This window comes from Entelurus aequoreus, linkage group LG11 (assembly GCF_033978785.1).
Source record: "Entelurus aequoreus isolate RoL-2023_Sb linkage group LG11, RoL_Eaeq_v1.1, whole genome shotgun sequence".
In the NCBI taxonomy this organism is placed as follows: Eukaryota; Metazoa; Chordata; class Actinopteri; order Syngnathiformes; family Syngnathidae; genus Entelurus; species Entelurus aequoreus.
In genome coordinates this window covers 51,080,010-51,104,635 of record NC_084741.1, presented here as the reverse complement: position 1 = coordinate 51,104,635, position 24,626 = coordinate 51,080,010, and the positions used below count along the sequence as shown (strand labels likewise).

Genomic DNA, 24,626 nt, shown 5'->3' with positions numbered 1-24,626 from the left:
ATGAGGATCAGCATCTCCAAATCTGAGGCCATGGTTCTCAGCAGGAAACCGATGGTTTGTACAGTCCGGGTAGGGGACAGGACTCTGTCCCAGGTGGAGGAGTTTAAGTATCTCGGGGTCTTGTTCACGAGTGAGGGAAAGATGGAGAAGGAAATCAGCCGGAGAATCGGAGCAGCTGGGGCAGTATTGCAGTCTCTCTGCCGCACTGTTGTGACGAAACGGGAGCTGAGCCAGAAGGCAAAGCTCTCGGTCTACCGAGCTATCTACATTCCTACTCTCACCTATGGTCATGAAGTGTGGGTAATGACCGAAAGAATAAGATCGCGGATACAAGCGGCCGAAATGAGTTTCCTCAGAAGGGTGGCTGGCATCTCCCTTAGAGATAGGGTGAGAAGTGCAGTCACCCGAGAGAGACTCGGAGTAGAGCCGCTGCTCCTTCGCTTGGAAAGGAGCCAGCTTAGGTGGTTCGGGCATCTCGTGCGGATGCCTCACGAGCGTCTCCCTAGGGAGGTCCTCGTTGCACGTCCCACTGGGAGGAGGCCCCGCGGCAGACCAAGGACCAGATGGGGGGATTACATCTCCTCTCTGGCCTGGGAACGCTTCGGGATTCCCCAGGAGGAAGTCGCAAATGTTGCTCTGGAGAGGGAAGTCTGGGGGTCTTTGCTGGAGCTGCTGTCCCCGCGACCCGATTCCGGATAAGCGGTTGAAGATGGATGGATGGATGGATGGAAGCTGAAAGACACCAGACCCAATAATGCAAATGAGCTAAAGGCCGCTATTGAAGCAACCTGGACATCCATAACACCTCAGCAATGCCACAGGCTGATTGCCTCCATGCCACGAAGCATTGATGCAGTAATCTGTGCAAAAGGGTTCCCAACTAAGTACTGAGTGCATTAATTGACATTTTCAAATGTTTGATTTTGTTTTGCTGTTATAAATCTTTCTTTTTTACTTGGTCTGAGGAAATATTCTAATTTTTTGAGATAAGATTTTTGAGTTTTCTTAAGCTGTATGCCATAATCAGCAATATTAAAATAATAAAAGGCTTGCAATATTTCTGTTGTGTAATGAATCCAGAATGTATGACATTTTCATGTTTTTAGTTGCATTACAGAAAATAAGGGACTTTATCACAATATTCTAATTTTCTGAGACAGTCCTGTATATTGTTTTTCAAATCACCTGACATGTATACTGTGTATATGCACATAATTTATAAACATTTTTAACGTAATTTTTATAAACATGCTACGGGTAATATATATTTTATTATTGAATGTATCAAATGTGATGGATATTTAATAAACCATAATGGAAAAAAGCCTTTTTGCTTTTTGTGCCATCCATTTGCCTTTTTAAAGCATTACATGGATTCAATTCTTTAAGATGTCAAAAAACTTCTCAATCAATCAATCATAATGGGTTTCAGTATGTAAAGCGTTTTGAGTCACATGAGAAAAGCGCTATATGAAAATAATTCACGTCACTTCACTACCGGTGTTTTACAGTACACAAAACTACATCTGAAACTTCCGACAATACTCTTGGTGTACCTCCAGTTTCGGTTTTGGGACCATTGTTGTTAAGTCTACATTATTGAGCTGCCAAATAGCTGTCGGTAAAACATAACTTTCTAGATGTATGCTGATGTTAAGGCTGCAGCTAACGATTATTTTTCTATCGATTAATCTATAGATTATTTTTTTGATTAATCGGTTAATCTATAGATTATTTTTTCGATTCATCTATAGATTATTTTTCCTTTTACCGATTATTTTTTTATTCAAAATGAAGATGAAAAAATAAATGTAGGCCAGTTTTTTCAAAAGGCATGGCTTTTATTTACAAAAAAAAAGAAGTATGGCCACTCAGTCAACATTGACAACAACATGACAAAATATTCTGTAACAATGTAAACATTTAAAACTTTTAACATTTAACAAAATTAAAAGTAGCTTATTTGCTTTTTAATGTGCAAATATAAAAGTAAACATCCAGTGCAAATCGTAATATTCTGCAATAGTATAAGCATTTCAAAAGTAAAAGTATTGCTTATTTTGCTTTAAAATGTGCAAAAATAAAGATAAACATCCAATACAAAAAAGTGCAAAACGAAATATTCTGTAACAACAGTGTAAACATTTCAACAAAAGTGAAAGTATTGCTTATTTGCTAAAATGTGCAAAAATAAAGATAAACATCCAATACAAAAAAGTGCCAATCTAAATATTCTGGAGCACTGTAAACATTAAGTATTGCTTTTAAAATTTGCAAAATAAACATCCAGTCCAACACAGTACACAATAACCAATTCTACTCATTCCAGTGAGTGACTAACAGTTGTAATGAAGAAAGGTTAGCATGTCTACATGCTCTGGTTCTTTTCTTGTTTACAATATTCCCAGCAGCTGAAAATAGGCGCTCAGAAGGGGTCGATGTGGCTGGAACTGAGAGCTAATTACCGGTAGCCTTCACCTCAAGCCAGGACTGCGAGTGAGCTGAGCTCCAGTTTATATTCCTAGAAGGTCAACGGGCTCATAGTAGGGATGTGCGTATCGATCCTGTGGTATCGATATATCGAAACTCACACGCTACTCATTTGGCATCACTTTTCTGAAAAAAGTATCGATATAAACCAAAAAACGGCGTGTGGGGGGTGCAAGCATCACTTTCAGATGTTTTTGATGACTTACTTAACTTACTATGTGCTGGGACACCCCTGTACCTGGCAGAGTATAGAGCTGGCCCAGTCACGTGACAGGAGACAGCGAATGAGCGTCGTCAACGTGCAACACACACACAGCCAGCCGACAGCGAAGCAGCCAGGCATATCCAGTGTTGTCCAATTGTTGACTTAAAACAGGCATTGTTTTTTTTTTTTTTTTAGTAATGTTTACTGAATATTTTTGTTTAAATGATTATCCTAAATTCAAATAATTTCCACACGGGGAATTTACTGTTAGTTGAAAATTGCTTGAGTATTTAAAACAAGATAAGAAAGAGATAAAATTTGGAGATTCTTCATCTTTGCATTACAGTTTTATTTTTTTCCAAGAAAATCTTGAAATATATGATTGAATGTGATTTTGGTTTTAATCTGTAACATCATTTCTTACATTTCGAAAACATTAGTCTATTTCATATTTCATTAATTGCTAATTATATCACAAACATTAAAAAATAACTGCAGCTTGTTGCGATTCGGATTTGACAGTTAATTGGAAAGCCCTAATATCTAATTATTATTATATATAATATATAATTATTATTACATATAATATTTAATTTATTTTTCATATTTATGTTATTTATTTTAATTTTACTTTTATTATATATTGACTATTATAAATGTGGTATAAATGGTCTGTATTTGTCTTGTGATTTGTCTTAAATAATAACAATAGTAATAATATTTTTGACTGACAAAAATTGCCAATAAGAAATTAATGGTATCGGTATCGATGAAAAGGCAAGATAAAGTATCGGTATCGTATCGAATCCTAAAAGTGTGGTATCGCCCATCCCTAGCTCATAGTGATGTTACTAGTAGTTGACTGGGAGGTGTTTATTATCATTTGGGGAGAGTCCGCTGCCTGATGCTCACCTGCTAAACACCTATCTGCTCCACGCTGAAGTGCTGACTACATGCGCTCTGAATACACACTGCTGATTGGCTGTTAACGTTTTGAATACGCACTGCTGATTGGCTGATAACGCTTTGTATAACGCTTTGTGTGTACCAATCAGATGGTTGTGTGGGTGGGACAATGCTGCGTGCTGAGACAGAGGCAGCCGCAGAAGGAGCGAAGCAGCTTGTTAACACTTTAGCAGCTAAAGTTAGCTTTAGCTTAGAAACTCGTTCGGTACAGCCCCGTACCGAAACGGTTCAATACAAAACACGTACCGTTACACCCCTAGCAGATACAAATGACACATTCATGTTTTTGGGTAATGATGACAACGTATACTCGCGCGGACGATTGACTAGTTGATGGTTTCTTTTCAAATGTTCGTTCATAGCCGTTGTGCTGCTATGATAGGCCATTTCCGCTCGACACAGTGTGCATACAACAACATTATTAGGCCGTGTATTGAAATACTCCCACACTTTTGACCACTTTTGGCGTGATTTTTTCCCCCTCGCTCGCACAGTCTGCTTTGCGCTCCGCCATGACGGTAGTGTGACGTAAATATGCGACGCGTCGACGCACAAAAACGGCGTCGACGTATTTACGTAACCGATGACGTCGACTACGTCGACGCGTCGTTTCAGCCTTAGCTGATGTTGTTCTTGTGTATGTGTTTGCAAACATTAAATGCCAAACTCCACATGATCTATTTGCTGTTATGTCCAAAGTGTCAAACTGGATGTACCTTTTTTTCCTCTGCATCTTAATGTGTCAAAACTGTTCGCATGCTTTTTTCTAAGAAGGCAAATTCTGACACAACTCTTGATATGTATGTAAATGTGACAAACCTTGAAGTTGTACAGGAGTTTAAATATCTAGGAATTACAATTTACAGCTAGAAGTAAGAAGTTGATTTTTGGTGAAGTTAAAAAAAAAACGGGGATTACAATAAGATACAACCTGTCGACTTTCAGATACATTCAAAATAACTTAACTCTTGACTCTGCAGAATTATATCTGAATGCAATGATAATGCCACATATTACCCACTGTATAACAACTTGGGCATCGGCATGCAAGTCCACATTAAAGCTTGTTGAATCGGCATACAAGCAAGCTGTAAAAGTCTTAGAAAAAAAATCAACCCACACCAATATTGTAACATCTTAAAGAAACACAAATTGCTGAGTTGGAAAGCATTTATAAATTATGCAGATGTTTCTTTAGTGTACAAGATTCTCCATGGACTAGCGTCACCTCCACTAAAATAATTTATAAAGACAAACTTAAATCGATTGACTAGATCAGCATCTAGAGGTGACTGTTTGTCCCATTTAAAATACAATGGTTGTAGAAACACTGCACATAGTGCTCCACTATGACAACATCAACCAAAAGATGCAAACCAATCTGTAGAAAATATACAATTATAACAAGACCTTTCCCGAATTTGACCAGGAAATACCAGAGTGGCAAAGCTTAGTTAAATACCAATCAAAGCACTTAGTTTTCATTAGACCATTAAAAATAGGCTTTTGTATAAGCCCAGGGTTCTTGTCCTTCTTTATGATTTAATGATTTTAAATAATTTAAATGCTGTCTGTACAAAGAACCTTTCATAAACACAAGAAAACAAAACTACAATGTAAAACATGCTCTTAATTACTCAATATCAATGTGAAGATTACTTTATTCTGAACATCTGTCTTGCACTACTTACAGACCCTATAAAGACCGCCCAAGGCTCCCTGTCCCTCAAGGCTTACAGGCTCACCCCTAAACTCATGGAGATCTGCAAAGAGAAAGATTTCACCCCTGAAGCGTAAGTAGCTTCTTGCTCTGTTTTTTTAAGACAATGTGTGTGTAACAATTAATAACATCTAAATATAACACAACACTACCTTCAGGGGTAGAACGTTCAACATATTTTTTGTTGCAATTTGCTGTACCAAATGGAAATTAAAGTAAATTAAAGTCCACCCATGGGTGAATCATTCGGTAGCAGCTGGAGATTGATTCAGCTGCTGGTGACTTATCAGTTTGCCCTTGCCCATCAAACAAATGTACTGTTTACGCCTTTTTTGACCTCAAGGCTTAGCATAATTGCTTTTAAATTGCAGTTAAAAGGAAATGTAATAAGGGGACTATTTCGACGCAGCTCATGTGAGTCCAAGTGCACACGTTTTGGCTTACAAACACACATGAATGAGGACACTTGTACAGAAAAATAAATCGTTTTTTCAATAACAATATACACACTGTACTAATTCAACTCCATTCGTTTATTTTGATAACAAAATGAACACAATACTGAAAAAAAGGTATTCGTTGTTGCTGCATCTAATGTCCTACAAGTGTGCATCTTCTGTGTATCTTGTTTTAATCTCACTTTAATAGCACTCAGGGACATACGAGTGCCAAATAGACCCATCCCTTTGATATGACCTCCAAGTCCGCTGAGCTATGAAGGCTGCGGTCAATAGCATCCACTTGAGCTCACAATTTGCCGCCTCAAATTAGTCAGCCTATAAAGTCAACCTTTGGCTTTGTACAGCAGGGACCAACTTGGAAAAGATCACAACATTAAGTGTGCCAGAGCAATTTGTCCTGCCTAGAATTTGTTGTCTTTCTTTCTTCATATGCCTATTTATATTGCCATCTGAAAAGGTCATAATATGCAGGATATATGTCGAGACCCACTGATGGATAATTGTGCCAATACATGTAAGCGTCTGTAGTTATCCATAGTGTTTTCTGTCCTCCCCATTTAGACTAATGCAGACTTGTTGATTCTCTTCTTGAAGTTTGCATTGAGTTATACTTGGGTTAATAAAGAAACAGCGCTCTTTAGACATACAGGGGTTCAGTAAATATTTAGACTTACAGTGAGTGTTGATCTATACATATGTCATTAATAAAGTAATGTATACAGACCTGAGTTGGAGATTATCAGTAAGCTTTTCTCATTGGGTGCAGTCAATTGCCGAAAGCTTCCCCCAAAAATACTCAAGATTACTATTTGGTCTGTCACAAGGCTGCACAATTAAACACATTTTAATCACAATCACGATTTTGGCTGCCGCGATTTAATGAGGATGATCGTAAGCGATACTAACATTAAAAAGCAGACTCTGCTGCATATCAAATCAAGCACTTTCATAATCTCGACGACAGAAATGAAACCTGTGATACGCGTGCTCGTCCACGCCAGAAGCCATTGTGTATAAGCGCAAAACTCCATCACCATGCCGAACTGAAACATTAACATTATTAGTAATGTTAACATTAACATTAACATTAACATTAACATTAACACATTAACATTGTGCTTACTGTGCTTCTTTCTCATACATGGTACCTTGTGTAAATGATTCCGCTGGAGTTTGTTTGTTGTTGCGGTCTTGTTCTGAAAGTAAAGAGTTGCTTTTCCTATGAAGGTTACGGTAATTTGTGACTTTATTACGAAAAACATTTTTGGCCCCTAATTGATTTTTTGCATTTGAATTTTGTGAACTGAATTTTTTTTTTTACATCAAATTAGGATGACAATTTAATAGGAAAAAAATAGTTTGCAAAATGTCTTTAAAAATTATCTGTTTTTAAATTTATGGTTTAATAATTCAGTGTATATAAGTTAAAGGCCTACTGAAATTAGATTTTCTTATTTGAACGGGGATAGCAGATCCATTCTATGTGTCATACTTGATCATTTCGCGATATTGCCATATTTTAGTAGAGAACATCGACGATAAAGTTCGCAACTTTTGGTCGCTGATAAAAAAGCCTTGCCTGTACCGGAAGTAGCGTGACGTCACAGGTTGTGGAGCTCCTCACATCTGCACATTGTTTACAATCATGGCCACAAGCAGCGAGAGCGATTCGGACCGAGAAAGCGACGATTTCCCATTAATTTGAGCGAGGATGAAAGATTTGTGGATGAGGAAAGTGAGAGTGAAGGACTAGAGGGCAGTGGAAGCGATTCAGATAGGGAAGATGCTGTGAGAGGCGGGTGGGACCTGATATTCAGCTGGGAATGACTAAAACAGTAAATAAACACATGACATATATATACTCTATTAGCCACAACACAACCAGGCTTATATTTAATTTGCCACAAATTAATCCCGCATAACAAACACCTCCCCCCTCCCGTCCATATAACCCACTAATACAAATCAAACACCCGCACAACACACTCAATCCCACAGCCCAAAGTACCGTTCACCTCCCCAAAGTTCATACAGCACATATATTTCCCCAAAGTTACGTACGTGACACACACATAGCGACACGCACATACGGGCAAGCGATCAAATGTTTGGAAGCCGCAGTTGTGTACTCACGGTGGCGCGTATCCAACTCAAAGTCCTCCTGGTAAGAGTCTCTGTTGTCCCAGTTCCCCACAGGCCAATTGTAAAGCTTGACTGTCATCGTTCGGGAATGTAAACAATGAAACACCGGCTACGACGTAGCCACTACGTGTTTGTGTTGCTGCAGCCTGCCGCTAATACACCGCTTCCCACCTACAGCTTTCTTCTTTGCTATCTCCATTGTTCATTAAACAAATTGCAAAAGATTCACCAACACAGATGTCCAGAATACTGTGGAATTTTGCGATGAAAACAGACGACTTAATAGCTGGCCACAATGCTGTCCCAAAATGTCTGCTACAATCCATGACGTCACACGCAAACGTCATCATACCGAGACGTTTTCAGCAGGATATTTCGCGGGAACTTTAAAATGAAATGATAAATGATAAATGGGTTGTACTTGTATAGCGCTTTTCTACCTTCAAGTTACTCAAAGTGCTTTGACAGTATCTCCACATTCACCCATTCACACACACATTTACACACTGATGGCGGGAGCTGCCATGCAAGGCGCTAACCAGCCCCCATCAGGAGCAAGGGTGAAGTGTCTTGCCCAAGGACACAACGGACGTGACTAGGATGGTAGAAGGTGGGGATTGAACCCCAGTAACCAGCAACCCTCCAATTGCTGGCACGGCCACTCTACCGACATCGTCACGCCGTCCCCAAATTGCACTTTACTAATTTAACCCGGCCGTATTGGCATGTGTTGCAATGTTAAGATTTCATCATTGATATATAAACTATCAGACTGCGTGGTCGGTAGTAGTGGGTTTCAGTAGGCCTTTAAGTGTATACATATTCAGTGTTTAAAAATTCAGCCATGCACAATATCATATGAATGATATGGGGCAAAGACAGGAGACTTTATTTTTTAGACCACCCTTAAAAAATGTTGTGTTTGCAATTTCTGACCCATAACATTTAGGTTGGGTCGGTAGGTAAATATTTTTTTTTGTAGCTTTACTGAATAATACCTGTTAAATATCTTTACTTGCATATAAATTGACATCTAAGATAAATTGGTGACAAGAATAGACTTAGATCAGATGGTAAGGAATTACCTCTAATCTGGGTTTATACTTGGAACTCAATAAATAGGAGAAAATAAATATTTAGAAATATTTGATAGAAAAAAAAAATTCACTCCTGGACAGGCCAATAAAAACTTTTGGGTAGGCAGAAAAGTAGTGGGTCAGTCGGCAATTGCAAACAACATTTTAATTTAGGCCTCATAAATTGAACCATTTCAGTCTACATGTATTTAAAAAAAAAAAAAATGTCCTCTGCTATTAATTCTTGGAATAGGGAAGATCGTAACGATATCTTCATCATTAAATACACGATTTCTAGTAACATAGTTTGGAAAATCAAAACATAAAACGTTTTGTTTTATGAATATAAATCTATCTGTGATAGTAATCTGGGTTTATTGTGTAAGAAATTAACATAATTAATAATTGAAATAATTACACAAACACACGGCATAGACGCTTGATATATTGGCGTGACTATCACGGACGTATGCAAATTGAATAATTAAAATTATTACGAGAAATACACATTAGCTTTTGCAAGAGCATGGAATATTTAAAAAGTAGTATTAAAACCAATTTGAATGCGAGTAATGTAAAACATGCAACTAAAATCAGCGACAAGAAACAAGCTGAAAAAATAAAGAAATTGAAAATTGTTAGCGTGGGTACCCAACTTTGTTTCAATCAAAGTACACATTTTCTTTAGTGACTAAAACAAGAGGTTAACGCATCGATAGAAAATTGATATAAAAGTATTCACTTACCGGCAAAACTATCCGTTGATTAATAAAATCCCATTATTTTCCTTATTTCCGTCCGTGACGAACGCTCGGCATAAACTTACTGGTAACACCAAATCGTCAACATGGTCTATTTATACCCTAAGCACGGCGGATGAATATCATTTATCGCACCACGTGTTTACATGAATTAAAAGTAGTCCACTTTGCATAATCCTTTGTTTATTTTGGCACTTTCTTGCCATGTTATGATCAGTTATACGTTCGTGATGCGTTACACAATTCTCTCCGGGTGAAACAATTCCTTCTTATAAAGGCATAATTCAGAAAATATGTTATTGTAAAATAGGTTGTTTATTTCTTATATAAATTATCAAACGATTAAAACTATTTCGTGCGCGGATGTTTTATGTAAAACTGTTGTTATGGGGTAGTTTGAAAATAGAAATTGGTTACACAAAATAATTACATACGTATGCGTTTTTCACCACCGGTTTTGATCAACTTTGCGATTTCGGTTGATGCTACAGAAATACTTCTGTATGTATTCATATTTCATCAACAGAATATGAATTTTTATTAAACTGACCAATTCATTTAAGCTGTATTTTTCTTGCATAAACGGGAATGGGGGTAAAAAGTAACGCTATAAATCGCGTTTTTCCAAGTTTTTTGGGCATTTTTATGCTATTTCCAAGCATCTCCTTTTTATTATCGTTGATTTTAAATGGTCATACTAATGCATATTATATATGCATGCCCTAGTAAACAAAAAACAAGTCATATTTATTTTGATTATTACATTTTGAAGTACATTTGTGCAGGTGGGTGCGAATGTACCCATTACCAGAGCTGTACACCAATGCGTCCAGTTTGCTCGGTCCTTCTCGTCATTTCTCCCTGCATTGAAGGGCGTACCTCAGGGTTCTATAGTTACATAAATTCAGTGTCAAATTAACCTCCATAATTTCCAACATTTGGCTGGAGGCTTTGGTTTCAGATGCAGGAATAAGTTTGTTATGCTGTTGCCTTTTTTAAACCAACTTTGCAGCGTGCAGTCATTTGTTCTACACCTGTTGCTGCAAAGCTAAACAACAGACAGCATTTTTATTTTCTGAAAAAAAAGTATCACGGAGCAAGATGAGAAAACATAGATTTTTTTTATTTTTTAAATCATCTGCAACAAAAAACTCAAATGTATTGAAATATTGCCCAGGCCTAATTTGTGGGTGTTTCATGTCAAAAAGTTGTTAGTTTAAAAAAACAGTTCATGTGACTTCTGTGATTTTGTGAATGTTTTCTAGTGTAGAGTTAATTCCTGTACAACATATTTCTGCTGTAACTCTTTATGGATCTGCCCAGTTACCAATACAGTATGTGTACGATCCAATTTTAAACTCATTCTGACGCCCTTTAAGGTTTATGATTTAGGGTTTAAGTTTATTTCAAACATAGGATAGGATATTCTTTTATTCATACCACAATGGGGAAATTACGTTGTTGCAGTGCAGGTTTTTACATACAGTAACAGAAGTAAAACGTAATGAAAACAATTTTTTTTTAAAAACTTCTACGTATTGCGCACTATTATTTATCGATAAAAGATCAAATTTTGCACTCAAAAAAAAGACTACAGTAATCATATTTATTTTTATTGGCTTCTGTGGGTTCTCTCTTGAACAAAACAGTCGTGTCGTCTGCAAAAACACTAACCTTAAGTCCTTTGTAACTTTACAAATGTGGTTTATATTAAGATTGAACAATTTTTGTCCCGGTATTGATCCCTGGGTTGCGCCGCAATATATATTTAGCACTGCAGACGTATGTTCGCCAAGCTTCACGTATTGCTCCCTGTTGCTTAAGTAGCTTCTTACTCAGGTCAAGACCAAACCTCTGATGCCATACCGTTGTAATTTGTTAATTAAGATGTTATGATTAATTGTGTCAAGTCTATTGCATTGGTAATCTTTCCCATCATTTCAGATAATACCATGAATGTCAAATGTTAGCTCTGTAGCCGTATTGGTTGTCTGTGAGTGTTCCACTTTTCTTAAAAATGTGTCCACTCTATTAATAAATAGTTTTTCAATAATTTCAGAAAATTGTGCAAGTAAGGAAACGGGTCTGTAGTTTGTAAACTGCTGTTTGTCTCCAGTCCTATAAACTGGTACAACTTTGCTATTTCCATTTTGTTTAGGAATATCGCCTGTTTGAAATAATAGGTTGCTGATATACGTTAAAGGTTCTGAAATCTCTTTAATAACCTTTTTTTATCGTTTTTATATCAAATCCGTTACAATTAGTTGAGGTCTTGGATCTACATTTATTTACAATTTTGATTAGTTCTTCTTCTGTTACGTTTGTGAGAAAACATAGAGTTGGGATTTCTGTCAATGGTGTCTTTTAGGTCCTCAACTGACACGGTATCTGGAATCCTTTCTTCCAGATTTCGTCCAATATTTGACCAACACACAGCTCTGCTTGTCTCCATGGAGTCGCACGAGCAGAACTAACCGCTAACCATCGTACTAAATAGAGTCTGGAGACACTTTTCTATCGAGTGCCAACAGTTTTTGCTTGTGTTCTGGCAAGACTTTTTAGAATTTATGCCTCTGTAAATGCGTATGAATTAAGGGAATGCGAAAATGTAATTGGTCATTGAAGTACTAAACTAAACTAAATAACTATTTTTATATTTTGTCATTCAATATACATCTTTCACACACCAAACGATCAAATGAATGATTAGGCCAAGCTGGGGTGTCCAATTGATGACGGGCAGGCCACCCATTAAGGGTGCATAAACAATAGAAAAATATAACTAATATTTAGCATTTTTATTAGACTAATACATTCTAAATTACATAATGGTGTTGCGTTTGCCACCCCAACCGATTCAATAATTATGATTATTAATTATTTCAATATTGATAATATTGTTTAAGCCATCATTGTGCAGCCCGAGTCCAACCACAATGTTTTAGCAAAGCAATATAGACATATCATGAAAGTTTACAAAAATGCATTTGGCATAACATTTAAATTAATTCACTCTCATATAGCTTAGATGTAATTGACTGAGGATAAGTTGAATTGTAATAACACCGTTTTCCATTCACAATATTCAAGGACTGCTTTCACTGCTAAACTCTGGAAAGAGGTTCCGCAGCCTCCGTACCAGAACTTCCCAGGTTCTGTAACAGCTTCTTCCCTCAGGCCATCAGACTCTTGAACACATCAAAATAATCCCCTCAATTACCCCCCAAAATGGATTAACTCGCTGGACTATAGAGACAATATAACATACATCGGTAAACGTGGATGCATATGCAAAAGTGCAATATATTTATCTGTACAGTAGATCTATTTATATCTGCACCTTATTTTGTAAATGCAAACACTCTGAACCTTATTGCTCTTTTATCCTGCACTACAACGAGCTAATGCAACAAAATTTTGTTCTTATCTGTACTGTAGAGTTAAAATTTAAATGACAAAAAAAGGAAGTCCAAGTCTAATGTGAACACATGTATAACACACTGTTCTAAAAATATATTCAAAGCACACCAAATAATATATTTTCTCTGATAGCACAATAATAGTTAATACCGTACACTTGTTTTACTTGCAAACATGTTCAGAAAGATTTGGGTCACCCTTTCTTCTACCACAGAATATGCTTTTACTCAAATAACAGGCTGTTTTATGTCAAGCCAAAAACTGTGAATCTCTTAAAAGACTAAAAAAGATGTCACTTGTGGAAATAGTTGAAAAAGCAATGATGAATATCTGTTATAACCTCATCACGAAGGAAAGCACTTAACTTTCAATATTTCTTTGTGTCTTCGTCTTTCTCTTTACCCTCCAGATTGAAGAAGGCTAACATTGGCTTCGAGCACATGTTCGAGGAGGTGCCTATTGTTATCAAAAACTCTCACCTCATCAACGTCCTGATGTCGGAGCTGGAGGACAAGTCCACAGTTGCCAACAAACATGAACTGCTCAACCTATCAAGCAGGTCAGCTCATCTAGAATTTACTCAGGCCTTAGGCTAAGTCCTCATTGTATTAATAGAGAACTACCACATGGAACAACTTTTTGCAACATTTTTATTCTCAAATGACCTTTCTATTTTATCAGACTAAAGTTTCCTTAGAGGACATCAATGAGTTTATAAAGTGTCTTCTCTAGACCTTCAAAAGTCAAGGTAAAACAAATGTAATAACAAAAACTTGCAAAAAATACCCATGCTGAAGAAAAGAAAAGCTTCATATATTTATGGTGGCTCTATAGAATAATCCTTTGCATATACTTCTCAGGGCATTCATTAATTCACATGCAGAATAGGATTTTTGGGTTAGGGTGTGTAGATACATTCCAATACTTGTCTACCCTAATGGTCTGTTCCTGGCCCTCAAGTTGATCACAATTTCACCTTGCTGAGTGGAAAGCTTCTTCGACATTTTATCCAGTTTGCGATTTAGTTCATCTTCTTGGGACGGCATGCTAAAACATAAGCCGTAATCTCGCTACGGAAAGAGATAAGATAGCTTTTGCGTCAGCAGCTGAATTGCTTTTGAGTTTATAATGATGTATAATAATAATAATATTAATGTATATATATATATATATGTAATATATATATATATATATATATATATATATATATATATATATATATATATATATATATATATATATATATATATATATATATATATATATACACACACTACCGTTCAAAAGTTTGGGGTCACCCAAACAAATTTGTGGAATAGCCTTCATTTCTAAGAACAAGAATAGACTGTCGAGTTTCAAATGAAAGTTCTCTTTTTCTGGCCATTTTGAGCGTTTAATTCACCCTACAAATGTGATGCTCCAGAAACTCAATCTGCTCAAAGGAAGGTCAGTTTTGTAGCTTCTGTAACGAGCTAAACTGCACAAGGGTTTTCTAATCATCAATTAGCTTTCTGAGCCAATGAGCAAACACATTGTACCATTAGAACACTGGAGTGATAGTTGCTGGAAATGGGCCTCTATACACCTATGGTAGATATTGCACCAAAAACCAGACATTTGCAGCTAGAATAGTCATTTACCACATTAACAATGTATAGAGTGTATTTCTTTAAAGTTAAGACTAGTTTAAAGTTATCTTCATTGAAAAGTACAGTGCTTTTCCTTCAAAAATAAGGATGTGACCCCAAACTTTTGAACGGTAGTGTGTATATATATATATATATATATATATATATATATATATATATATATATATATATATATATATATATATATATATATATATATATATATATATATATACATATACACATATATATACATATATACATATACACATATATATACATATACATATATATTTACATATACATATATATTTACATATACATATATATATACTATATATATACATATATATTATATATACTATATATATATATATATATATGTATGTGTATATATATATATGTGTGTGTGTGTGTGTGTGTATGTATATATATATATATATATATACTTGCAGTGTGTATATATACTTGCAGTGTGTATATAAAACGTTGGAGAGTTTTTAAGTTGTTTTAGAGCGCTTTGAAGGCTACAACGGTGACTCCCATTAAATGCATTTTGCAAACGTTTTTATCATTTCTAGGATCCTAACAAAAAAATTATGTGTTCTTGTCTCTCATAATGATTGTGAACGATAGGCAAAATTCCCCCAAAAAGTGCAGTTCCCCTTTAAAGGCCTACTGAAATGAATTTTTTTTATTTAAACGGGGATAGCAGATCCATTCTATGTGTCATACTTGATCATTTCGCGATATTGCCATATTTTTGCTGAAAGGATTTAGTAGAGAACATTGACGATAAAGTTCGCAACTTTTGGTCGCTGATAAAAAAAAGCCTTGCCTGTACCGGAAGTAGCGTCACGTCGCAGGTTGAAGGGCTCCTCACATTTCCCCATTGTTTACAACAGCAGCGAGAGCGATTTGGATCGAGAAAGCGACGATTACCCCATTAATTTGAGCGAGGATGAAAGATTCGTGGATGAGGAACGTGAGAGTGAAGCACTAGAGTGCAGTGCAGGACGTATCTTTTTTCGCTCTGACCGTAACTTAGGTACAAGGATTCTTTGGATTCCACACTTTCTCCTTTTTCTATTGTGGATCACGGATTTGTATTTTAAACCACCTCGGATACTATATCCTCTTGAAAATGAGAGTCGAGAATGAGAAATGGACATTCACAGTGACTTTTATCTCCACGACAATACATCGGTGAAGCACTTTAGCTACGGAGCTAACGTGATAGCATCATGCTTAAATGCAGATAGAAACAAAAGAAATAAGCCCCTGACTGGAAGGATAGACAGAAGATCAACAATACTACTATCAGGAGACACCGAACCAAACACTGGACCTGTAACTACACGGTTAATGCTGTGCCGCCTGTCGAAGCCTAGCAATGCTAACAACGCCATTGAAGCTAACTTAGCTACGGGACCTCGTCAAAGTTATGAAAAAAACATTAGCGCTCCACCTACGCCAGCCCTCATCTGCTCATCAACACCCGTGCTCACCTGCGTTCCAGCGATCGACGGCGCGACGAAGGACTTCACCCGATCATCGATGCGGTCGGCGGCTAGCGTCGGATAGCGCGTTTGCTATTCAACTCAAAGTCCTCCTGGTTGTGTTGCTGTAGCCGGCCGCTAATACACCGATCCCACCTACAACTTTCTTTTTTGCAGTCTTCATTGTTCATTGAACAAATTGCAAAAGATTCACCAACACAGATGTCCAGAATACTGTGGAATTTTGCGATGAAAACAGAGCTGTTTGTATTGGATACAATGGTGTACCAATACTTCCAGGTCAACCATTGACGTCATGCGCAAACGTCATCATATCGAAACGTTTTCAGACGGAAGTTTGCCGGGAAATTTAAAATTGCACTTTATAAGTTAATGCCGTATTGGCATGTGTTGCAATGTTAAGATTTCATCATTGATATATAAACTATCAGACTGCGTGGTCGGTAGTAGTGGGTTTCAGTAGGCCTTTAAGTACTGCATTTGGATCTTTAGGCTTTTCAGCCTCAGCCTCCTCTGTATTTGTCAGCAATCACTTATGGAAACACACTGCTGCAAGGAGAAACAGCTGTGAAGCTGCTGCCAGTAAAAAAAACATGGGCAGGTGTTAGAAATTATCACAATAATGACTGAGAGCATGTTCTATGCTCATACAGTACCTACTTATAGATTACAGTGTGGTACATGAGGAGTTGTTTATTTGCTTTCCCCACATGTTTGATGGCATGACTGCAAGTGGACTATCTGACAAGATGGAATGGTTTCTTGACGTTGTCAGATTGCAGCTCAGTTTCTGTCTTTGTATTGAATTGTAGTGTCTGTTTCGCTACATCTTCTGCTGACAGTCACACCCTTTCTTCTCATTTCCAGTCCTTCAAAAAAGTAAATGATAATGGGTTTTATTTAATGTTTTTCCTTTTGTCTTTTTCTAATCTTGGGCCCCATTTGTCTCTGTCATCTACTTGGAAAGCTGTGTGAATGCCGTTTCACTCCAGGAAACGAGGTTGTTTTTAACCACAGATGATGCTGTGAATGAATTTTAAAGGCCTACTGAAACCCACTACTACCGACCACGCAGTCTGATAGTTTATATATCAATGATGAAATCTTAACATTGCAACACATGCCAATACGGCCGGGTTAACTTATAAAGTGCAATTTTAAATTTTCCGCTAAACTTCCGGTTGAAAACGCCTTTGGATGATGACGTATGCGCGTGACGTAGCCAGTGAAACAGAAGTATCGGTACCCCATTGAAGCCAATACAAAATAGCTCTGTTTTCATCTCATAATTCCACAGTATTCTGGACATCTGTGTTGGTGAATCTGTTGCAATTTGTTCATTGCATTATGGAGAAAAAAGCTGAGCAAGCAAAGAAGAAAGTTGTCGGTGCGAAGCAGAGTATTTTGCGAGGGAAGTCAGCAACACAACGCAGCCGGTGTTTCATTGTTTACATTCCCGAAAGATGCAGTCAAGATCGAAGAACTCGGACAACAGAGACTCTTACCAGGAGGACTTTGACTTTGATACACAGACGCCTGTAGAGAACTGGGACAACACAGACTCTTACCAGGATTACTTTGATTTGGATACACAGACGCAGACGTGGTACCGTGAGTAGGGATGATGTTTGATAAAGAATTATCGAGTTCGAGCCTATTATCGAATCCTCTTATCGAACCGATTCCTTATCGATTCTCTTATCGAGTCCAGATAGGTTGTTGTATATGGAAAAAAACACAATATTTGGTTTAACAAAAGCTCACTTTTATTATATAATAAAAATATAAAATCTAATAAATAAATACATATTGACTGTTACCCACCTAAAAAAATAAAATAAAATAAATAAATATTGACTGTTGTTACCCAAGGTATATTAAGTGGGATTTTTCAGAGAAACAAATATATACAGTAACACAAAAACAACCTGTCTCTGTGATCACTATAGGTGTATAAATAATAATATAGTGTTAAATAAAATCAGTCCCTTGGGCACAAAACTGAAAATAATACAGCTCTCCAAAAAGTGCACTTCTGTTGCTATTTGACATAACTGTTTGTTATGATGCTTTGACATTTTTGCACTTTATTTCTTTATTGAAAGAACATTCTATGAAGAGAAAAGTTATTTGCAAATGTGGTTACAATGCTAATAAATGAAAAGTTAAAGCTAAAAAAAGAAATACACTTTATTGAGTTAACATTATTTCTTTATGGGGGAAAAATGTTATGAGCTAGAGAATATAACAACTACACTACCCAGCATGCAACGGGAGTGACGAGCATGCGCGGTAGCCCCGAAAAGTGTTGCATGTTGCCACGTTGTGAAAGTAAACGTCAAGAACTCAGCCAACACGCCTCGTCTGCATTATTTATAATTAGACAGACAACACATATACAGTGTGATTTTGTTTTGTTTACAAGGAAAGAAAAACAAAAGTTAAAAAAGGGAGATATGTTGTATATATATGTATGTGCTGCGGTTGTTTTAAGAACGTTGCGACAGCTGCCGTAAAGGAGGTGCGTTGCTATGTTTCCGGTTGGTCGTAAAAGTGTTCGTCATGTGTTTTACCCTGCTAAAATCTCTCGGTAAAGTTATTCGATGGATTATAGCTTTTGTTTTGAACTTTATTACACCTTGGAGCGCTTTTTCCCGTCCATTGTTTTCCTGCTTTCGCTATCTGCGCCTAATGACTGAGCTACGTGACGTCATTTATTGTGATGTCCCACGGAGCATTTCTGGTCGGGACGGGATTCGAATAAAGAATCAACTCTTTTCCTTTACTATAGTGGTCTCGATAACGGGTACCGGTTCTCAAAAAGGGATTCGAGTCCGAGGACTCGGTTCTTTTCTTATCAAACAACCGGGAAAACCGGTTTCGAGTATCATCCCTAACCGTGAGTACGCAGCTGCACTTCCAAACATTTGATCGCTTACCCGTACGTGCGTGTCACGTACGTAACTTTGGGTAAATATATAAGCTTTATGAACCTTGGGTTAGGTAAACGGTCCTTTGGGCTGAGTGATTGTGTGTGTTGTGCAGGTGTTTGAATTGTATTGGCGAGTTATATCGACGGGAGCTTGGAGCTAGTATAACAAGCACCTAAGTGTTTGTTATGCGGGATTAATTTGTGGCATATTAAATATAAGCCTGGTTGTGTTGTGGCTAATAGAGTATATATATGTCTTGTGTTTATTTACTGTTGTAGTCATTCCCAGCTGAATATCAGGTCCCACCCGCCTCTCACAGCATCTTCCCTATCTGAATCGCTTCCACTCCCCACTAGTCCTTCACTTGCACTTTCCTCATCCACAAATCTTTCATCCTCGCTCAAATTAATGGGGAAATCGTCGCTTTCTCGGTCCGAATCACTCTCACTTCTGGCCGCCATCACTGTAAACAATAGAGAACTTTGCGGAAATGTTCAACTGACTACGTCACGCTACTTCCGGTAGGGGCAAGGCTTTTTTTTGTCAGATACCAAAAGTTGCGATCTTTATCGTCGTCGTTCTCTACTAAATCCTTTCAGCAAAAATATGGCAATATCGCGAAATGATCAAGTATGACACATAGAATAGATCTGCTATCCCCGTTTAAATAAAAAAATGTCATTTCAGTAGGCCTTTAAGTAATTTCTAACTTGCACAATTTTTTTTGTAGTTGTAAAGTTCCAAAGTGCCTTGTCTTTGTCAGTCAATATCTTTTCCCCCTTTTGGGGGGTTTTCCTACTCACCTGATCCTTTCCCCTGTTTCTCGTTCCCTCATATACTTTACATCACAAGTCTGACTTTTCTTCTTCTTGAAAGAAAATCGCTTTGTTAGCTTTTGAGCGAGGAAACACTCAAATGATGTTTCAGAAGATAAAACATGTGATTGACTGATATAAAACAATACAGCATTAGTAAATTAAACAAAATGGTCAGACTTTTTTCTCCATCAAATAAATGGCTAGCAAGTATTTAATTCTTGTTTTTGTTTTTTTAACTTTACTATTATTTATAGTGTTCTATTCTTTAAAACTAAAAATGGAAGGTTGCTCAGTTGCTCTTCACAGAACTTTTGCGTCTTTTATAGATGGGTAAAATCTATCTTTTTGGATTGTCATAAAAATTTGTGTAATTGTGTTTTTAAACCTCACTCAACAGAGCATTAAGTTTATGACTTGCTTACCTGTATGTGAGGGGAAAGAGGCACAACACTGATTGAACTTTACATTGTTAGTGGCCTGACTTTCGCCACAGTGGACAGGGCCTGCACGCACGCACACAAACACGCACACACACACACACACACACACGCACCAAGGTCAATAAGGGCCGATTGTCCCATGCAGGATTATACAGAGTACTGCTTCCCTACTGTTTACTACTGCAGTACCTTGTAACAGACATTCACGCCATGTTTGATTGAGTTAATGTATGCTCACAGCTGATCAACGTAATCGACCTGAAATCAATCACGACCATCGATCACGATCATATACAGGACTGTCTCAGAAAATTTGAATATTGTGATAAATTTTCTGTAATGCAATTAAAAAAAAAAGAAAAGAAAAAAGTCATACATTCTGGATTCATTACACATCAACTGAAATATTGCAAGCCTTTTATTGTTTTAATATTGCTGATTATGGCATACAGCTTAAGAAAACTCAAAAATTGTATCTAAAAAAATTACAATATTTCCTCAGACCAAGTTAGAAAAAAAAGATTTATAACAGCTAAACAAAATCAACCATTTGAAAATGTCAATTAATGCACTCAGTACTTGGTTGGGAATCCTTTTGCACAGATTACTGCCATCTGTGCGGCGTGGCATGGAGGCAATCAGCCTGTGGCATTGCTGAGGTGTTATGGATGCCCAGGATGCTTCAATAGCGGCCTTTAGCTCATTTGCATTATTGGGTCTGGTGTCTTTCAGCTTCTTCTTCACAATACCCCACAAATTCTCTATGGGGTTCAGGTCAGGGGAGTTGGCAGGCCAATCGAGGACAGTAATGCCATGGTCAGTACACCAGTTACTGGTGGTTTTGGCACTGTGGGCAGGTGCCAGATCATGCTGGAAAATGAAATCATAATCTCCATAGAGCTTTTCAATAGATGGAATAATGTCGTGCTCTAAAATCTCTTGGTACACAGCTGCATTGACTCTGGACTTGATGAAACACAGTGGACCAACACCAGCAGCTGACATGGCTTCCCAAACCATTGCTGACTGTGGGAACTTCACACTGGATTTCAAGCAACTTGGATTTTGCTCCTCTCCAGCCTTCCTCCAGACTCTAGCGCCTTGACTTCCAAATGAAATACAAAACTTGCTTTCGTCTGAAAACAGGACTCTGGACCACTCTGCAACTGTCCAGTGCCTCTTTTCCATAGCCCAAGTCAGACGCTTCTAGAGATTTTAGAGCACTACATGCTTCCATCTGTTGAAAAGCTCTATGGAGATGATGATTTCATTTTCCAGCATGATCTGGCACCTGCCCACAGTGCCAAAACCACCAGTAACTGGTGTATTGACCATGACATTACTGTCCTCGATTGGCCTGCCAACTCCCCTGACCTGAACCCCATAGAGAATTTGTGGGGTATTGTGAAGAAGAAGCTGAAAGACACCAGACCCAATAATGCAAATGAGCTAAAGTGCGCTATTGAAGCAACCTGGGCATCCATAACACCTCAGCAATGCCACAGGCTGATTGCCTCCATGCCACGCCGCATTGATGCAGTAATCCGTGCAAAAGGATTCCCAACCAAGTACTGAGTGCATTAATTGACATTTTCAAATGTTTGATTTTGTTTTGCTGTTATAAATCTTTCTTTTGTACTTGGTCTGAGGAAATATTCTAATTTTTTGAAATAGGATTTTTGAGTTTTCTTAAGCTGTATGCCATAATCAGCAATATTAAAATAATAAAAGGCTTGCAATATTTCAGTTGATGTGTAATGAATCCAGAATGTATGACATTTTTGTTTTTTTAATTGCATTACAGAAAATAAAGAACTTTATCACAATATTCTAATTTTCTGAGACAGTCCTGTAATCGCTCAGCACCTAATTGAGGTATAGATTTTAGACCAGGTAGTTCTTGCGGGTGTAGTTTTCATTTGCATAACCAGTCAGAATGTGTGTTTAATAGTACATACTATATTATGTATCACAAGGACTTTTACAAAATAATTCCATAGAGGGAAATTCAAACCAGAAGTGGAGTGCTGCGGCCTCGTCAAGGTTGAATTTATACAGGCAGTGAGACTCTCCACTTGCAATGGGACTCACGGGAGGAGAGAGCGTGGCCTGGTACTGTATTGAGTGTTGTCAGTGTGCTGGGACTGTTTGTTACTGTATTGAGTGTTGTCAGGGTGCTTGTGTGAGGAAAAAAGATCCTAGCTGTGATAGAAGAGCGATAGATGTGGCAAAGACACATGTGGAAAGGTCCTCAAGTGTGATGACATGTTTAAGACACGTGCTGCAGGAAAAACCGTTGAGACTGTTAAATATACGGATTAAAATAGCTAAATAGAATTTACAAAAAAAATGTCAAAGCCTTAATCCTACAGTTTTATTTCGTAAAGCTGCTAATTTTGTATGAAACATTCTCTTGGACAGGGTTTGCCGCTCTATGTCCTGAATCCATTCCTCTTAAGTAGGAGATTGTGAGAAACTTTGACCTGATAGAAATCTGATTGCAACACCTTTTGCCATTATCTTTTGAATTACAAGAAGGCATGATCAATATTTTTATAATGGCAACAATATATCAAAATGTCAGCGTGTCCTCTTACAGCCGTCAGTCTCGGTGATGAACCTAAAGATACTTATCACCTCGCTCTGCAGCTCCTCTCTCCTCTACAAGTCTTGAGAGTGGATGTTCAATGTTTTGCTACAGCCTCTGACCTTAGTTTTTGGTTTGCTGCAGTTATTTACTACTGCAGCAAACTGCTCTTTTCGTTTCACAGTAGAAACCCCTCAAGTGCACTCTGTACTATTTTCTGACCAACACCTGTAGTCAATTGAACACCATTTATCAAAAGAGCCAAATACTTAAACAATTTGGATTGAGATGCCATTTGCTGTTTGACACCGATATCATGCTAATTAGCTGCCTGAAAGCGGGTGACTCTACTGTAGAAATATCCTGCATGTCTTCTAGCACATACACTGCAATGGCTCTATCAATGTTGTCCTTGCTAGCAGTGCCTCGTTAAAATCTAGCCGCTGTTGCTTAGGAGGTGAAGTGTGTCTCTCTTTACCAGCTTCGTTAAAGCATGTTGCTTTTGTAGCTGTTTCAGCAGATTTGAATTGCTGTTTTGGGCAGTATATGGGATCTTTGATCCAAGACACAACTTACATTTAACTAAAATGTTCTTTTCTTTGTGCTCGACAAAAGAAAAGTAGTAAACCTATTTTTATGGGCTTGCCTCTTTGTGATGTTAAATTCCTGTTATAAGCTGTAATACAGTATATGCTCTTACAAACCCTGTTTCCATATGAGTTGGGAAATTGTGTTAGATGTAAATATAAACGGGATACAATGATTTGCAAATCATTTTCAACCCATATTCAGTTGAATATGCTACAAAGACAACATATTTGATGTTCAAACTGATAAACATTTTTTTTGTGCAAATAATCATTAACTTTATAATTTAATGCCAGCAACACGTGACAAAGAAGTTGGGAAAGAAGGCAAAAAATACTGATAAAGTTGAGGAATGCTCATCAAACACTTATTTGGAACATCCCACAGGTGAACAGGCGAATTGGGATCAGGTGGGTGCCATGATTGGGTATAAAAGTAGATTCCATTAAATGTTCAGTCAGTCACAAACAAGGATGGGGCGAGGGTCACCACTTTGTCAACAAATGCGTTAGCAAATTGTTGAACAGTTTAAGAAAAACCTTTCTCAACCAGCTATTGCAAGGAATTTAGGGATTTCACCATCTACGGTCCGTAATATCATCAAAGGGTTCAGAGAATCTGGAGAAATCACTGCACGTAAGCAGCTAAGCCCGTGACCTTCGATCCTTCAGGCTGTACTGCATCAACAAGCGACATCAGTGTGTAAAGGATATCACCACATGGGCTCAGGAACACTTCAGAAACCCACTGTCAGTAACTACAGTTGGTCGCTACATCTGTAAGTGCAAGCTAAAACTCTCCTAAGCAAGGCGAAAACCGTTTATCAACAACACCCAGAAACGCCGTCGGCTTCGCTGGGCCTGAGCTCATC

The 24,626-nt window shown here is 37.6% G+C and overlaps 1 protein-coding gene across 1 annotated transcript in view; it reads left to right on the top strand.

Annotated features, from left to right (window-relative positions):
* LOC133660207 (eukaryotic translation initiation factor 3 subunit H) overlaps positions 1-24,626 on the top strand; it is a 136,820-nt gene that overhangs the window by 94,406 nt on the left and 17,788 nt on the right. Inside the window, exons 4-5 of the mRNA XM_062063487.1 lie at positions 5,355-5,454; positions 13,651-13,800. Coding sequence (XP_061919471.1) covers positions 5,355-5,454; positions 13,651-13,800 — 250 coding nt within the window. The remainder of the gene's footprint in view (positions 1-5,354; positions 5,455-13,650; positions 13,801-24,626) is intronic.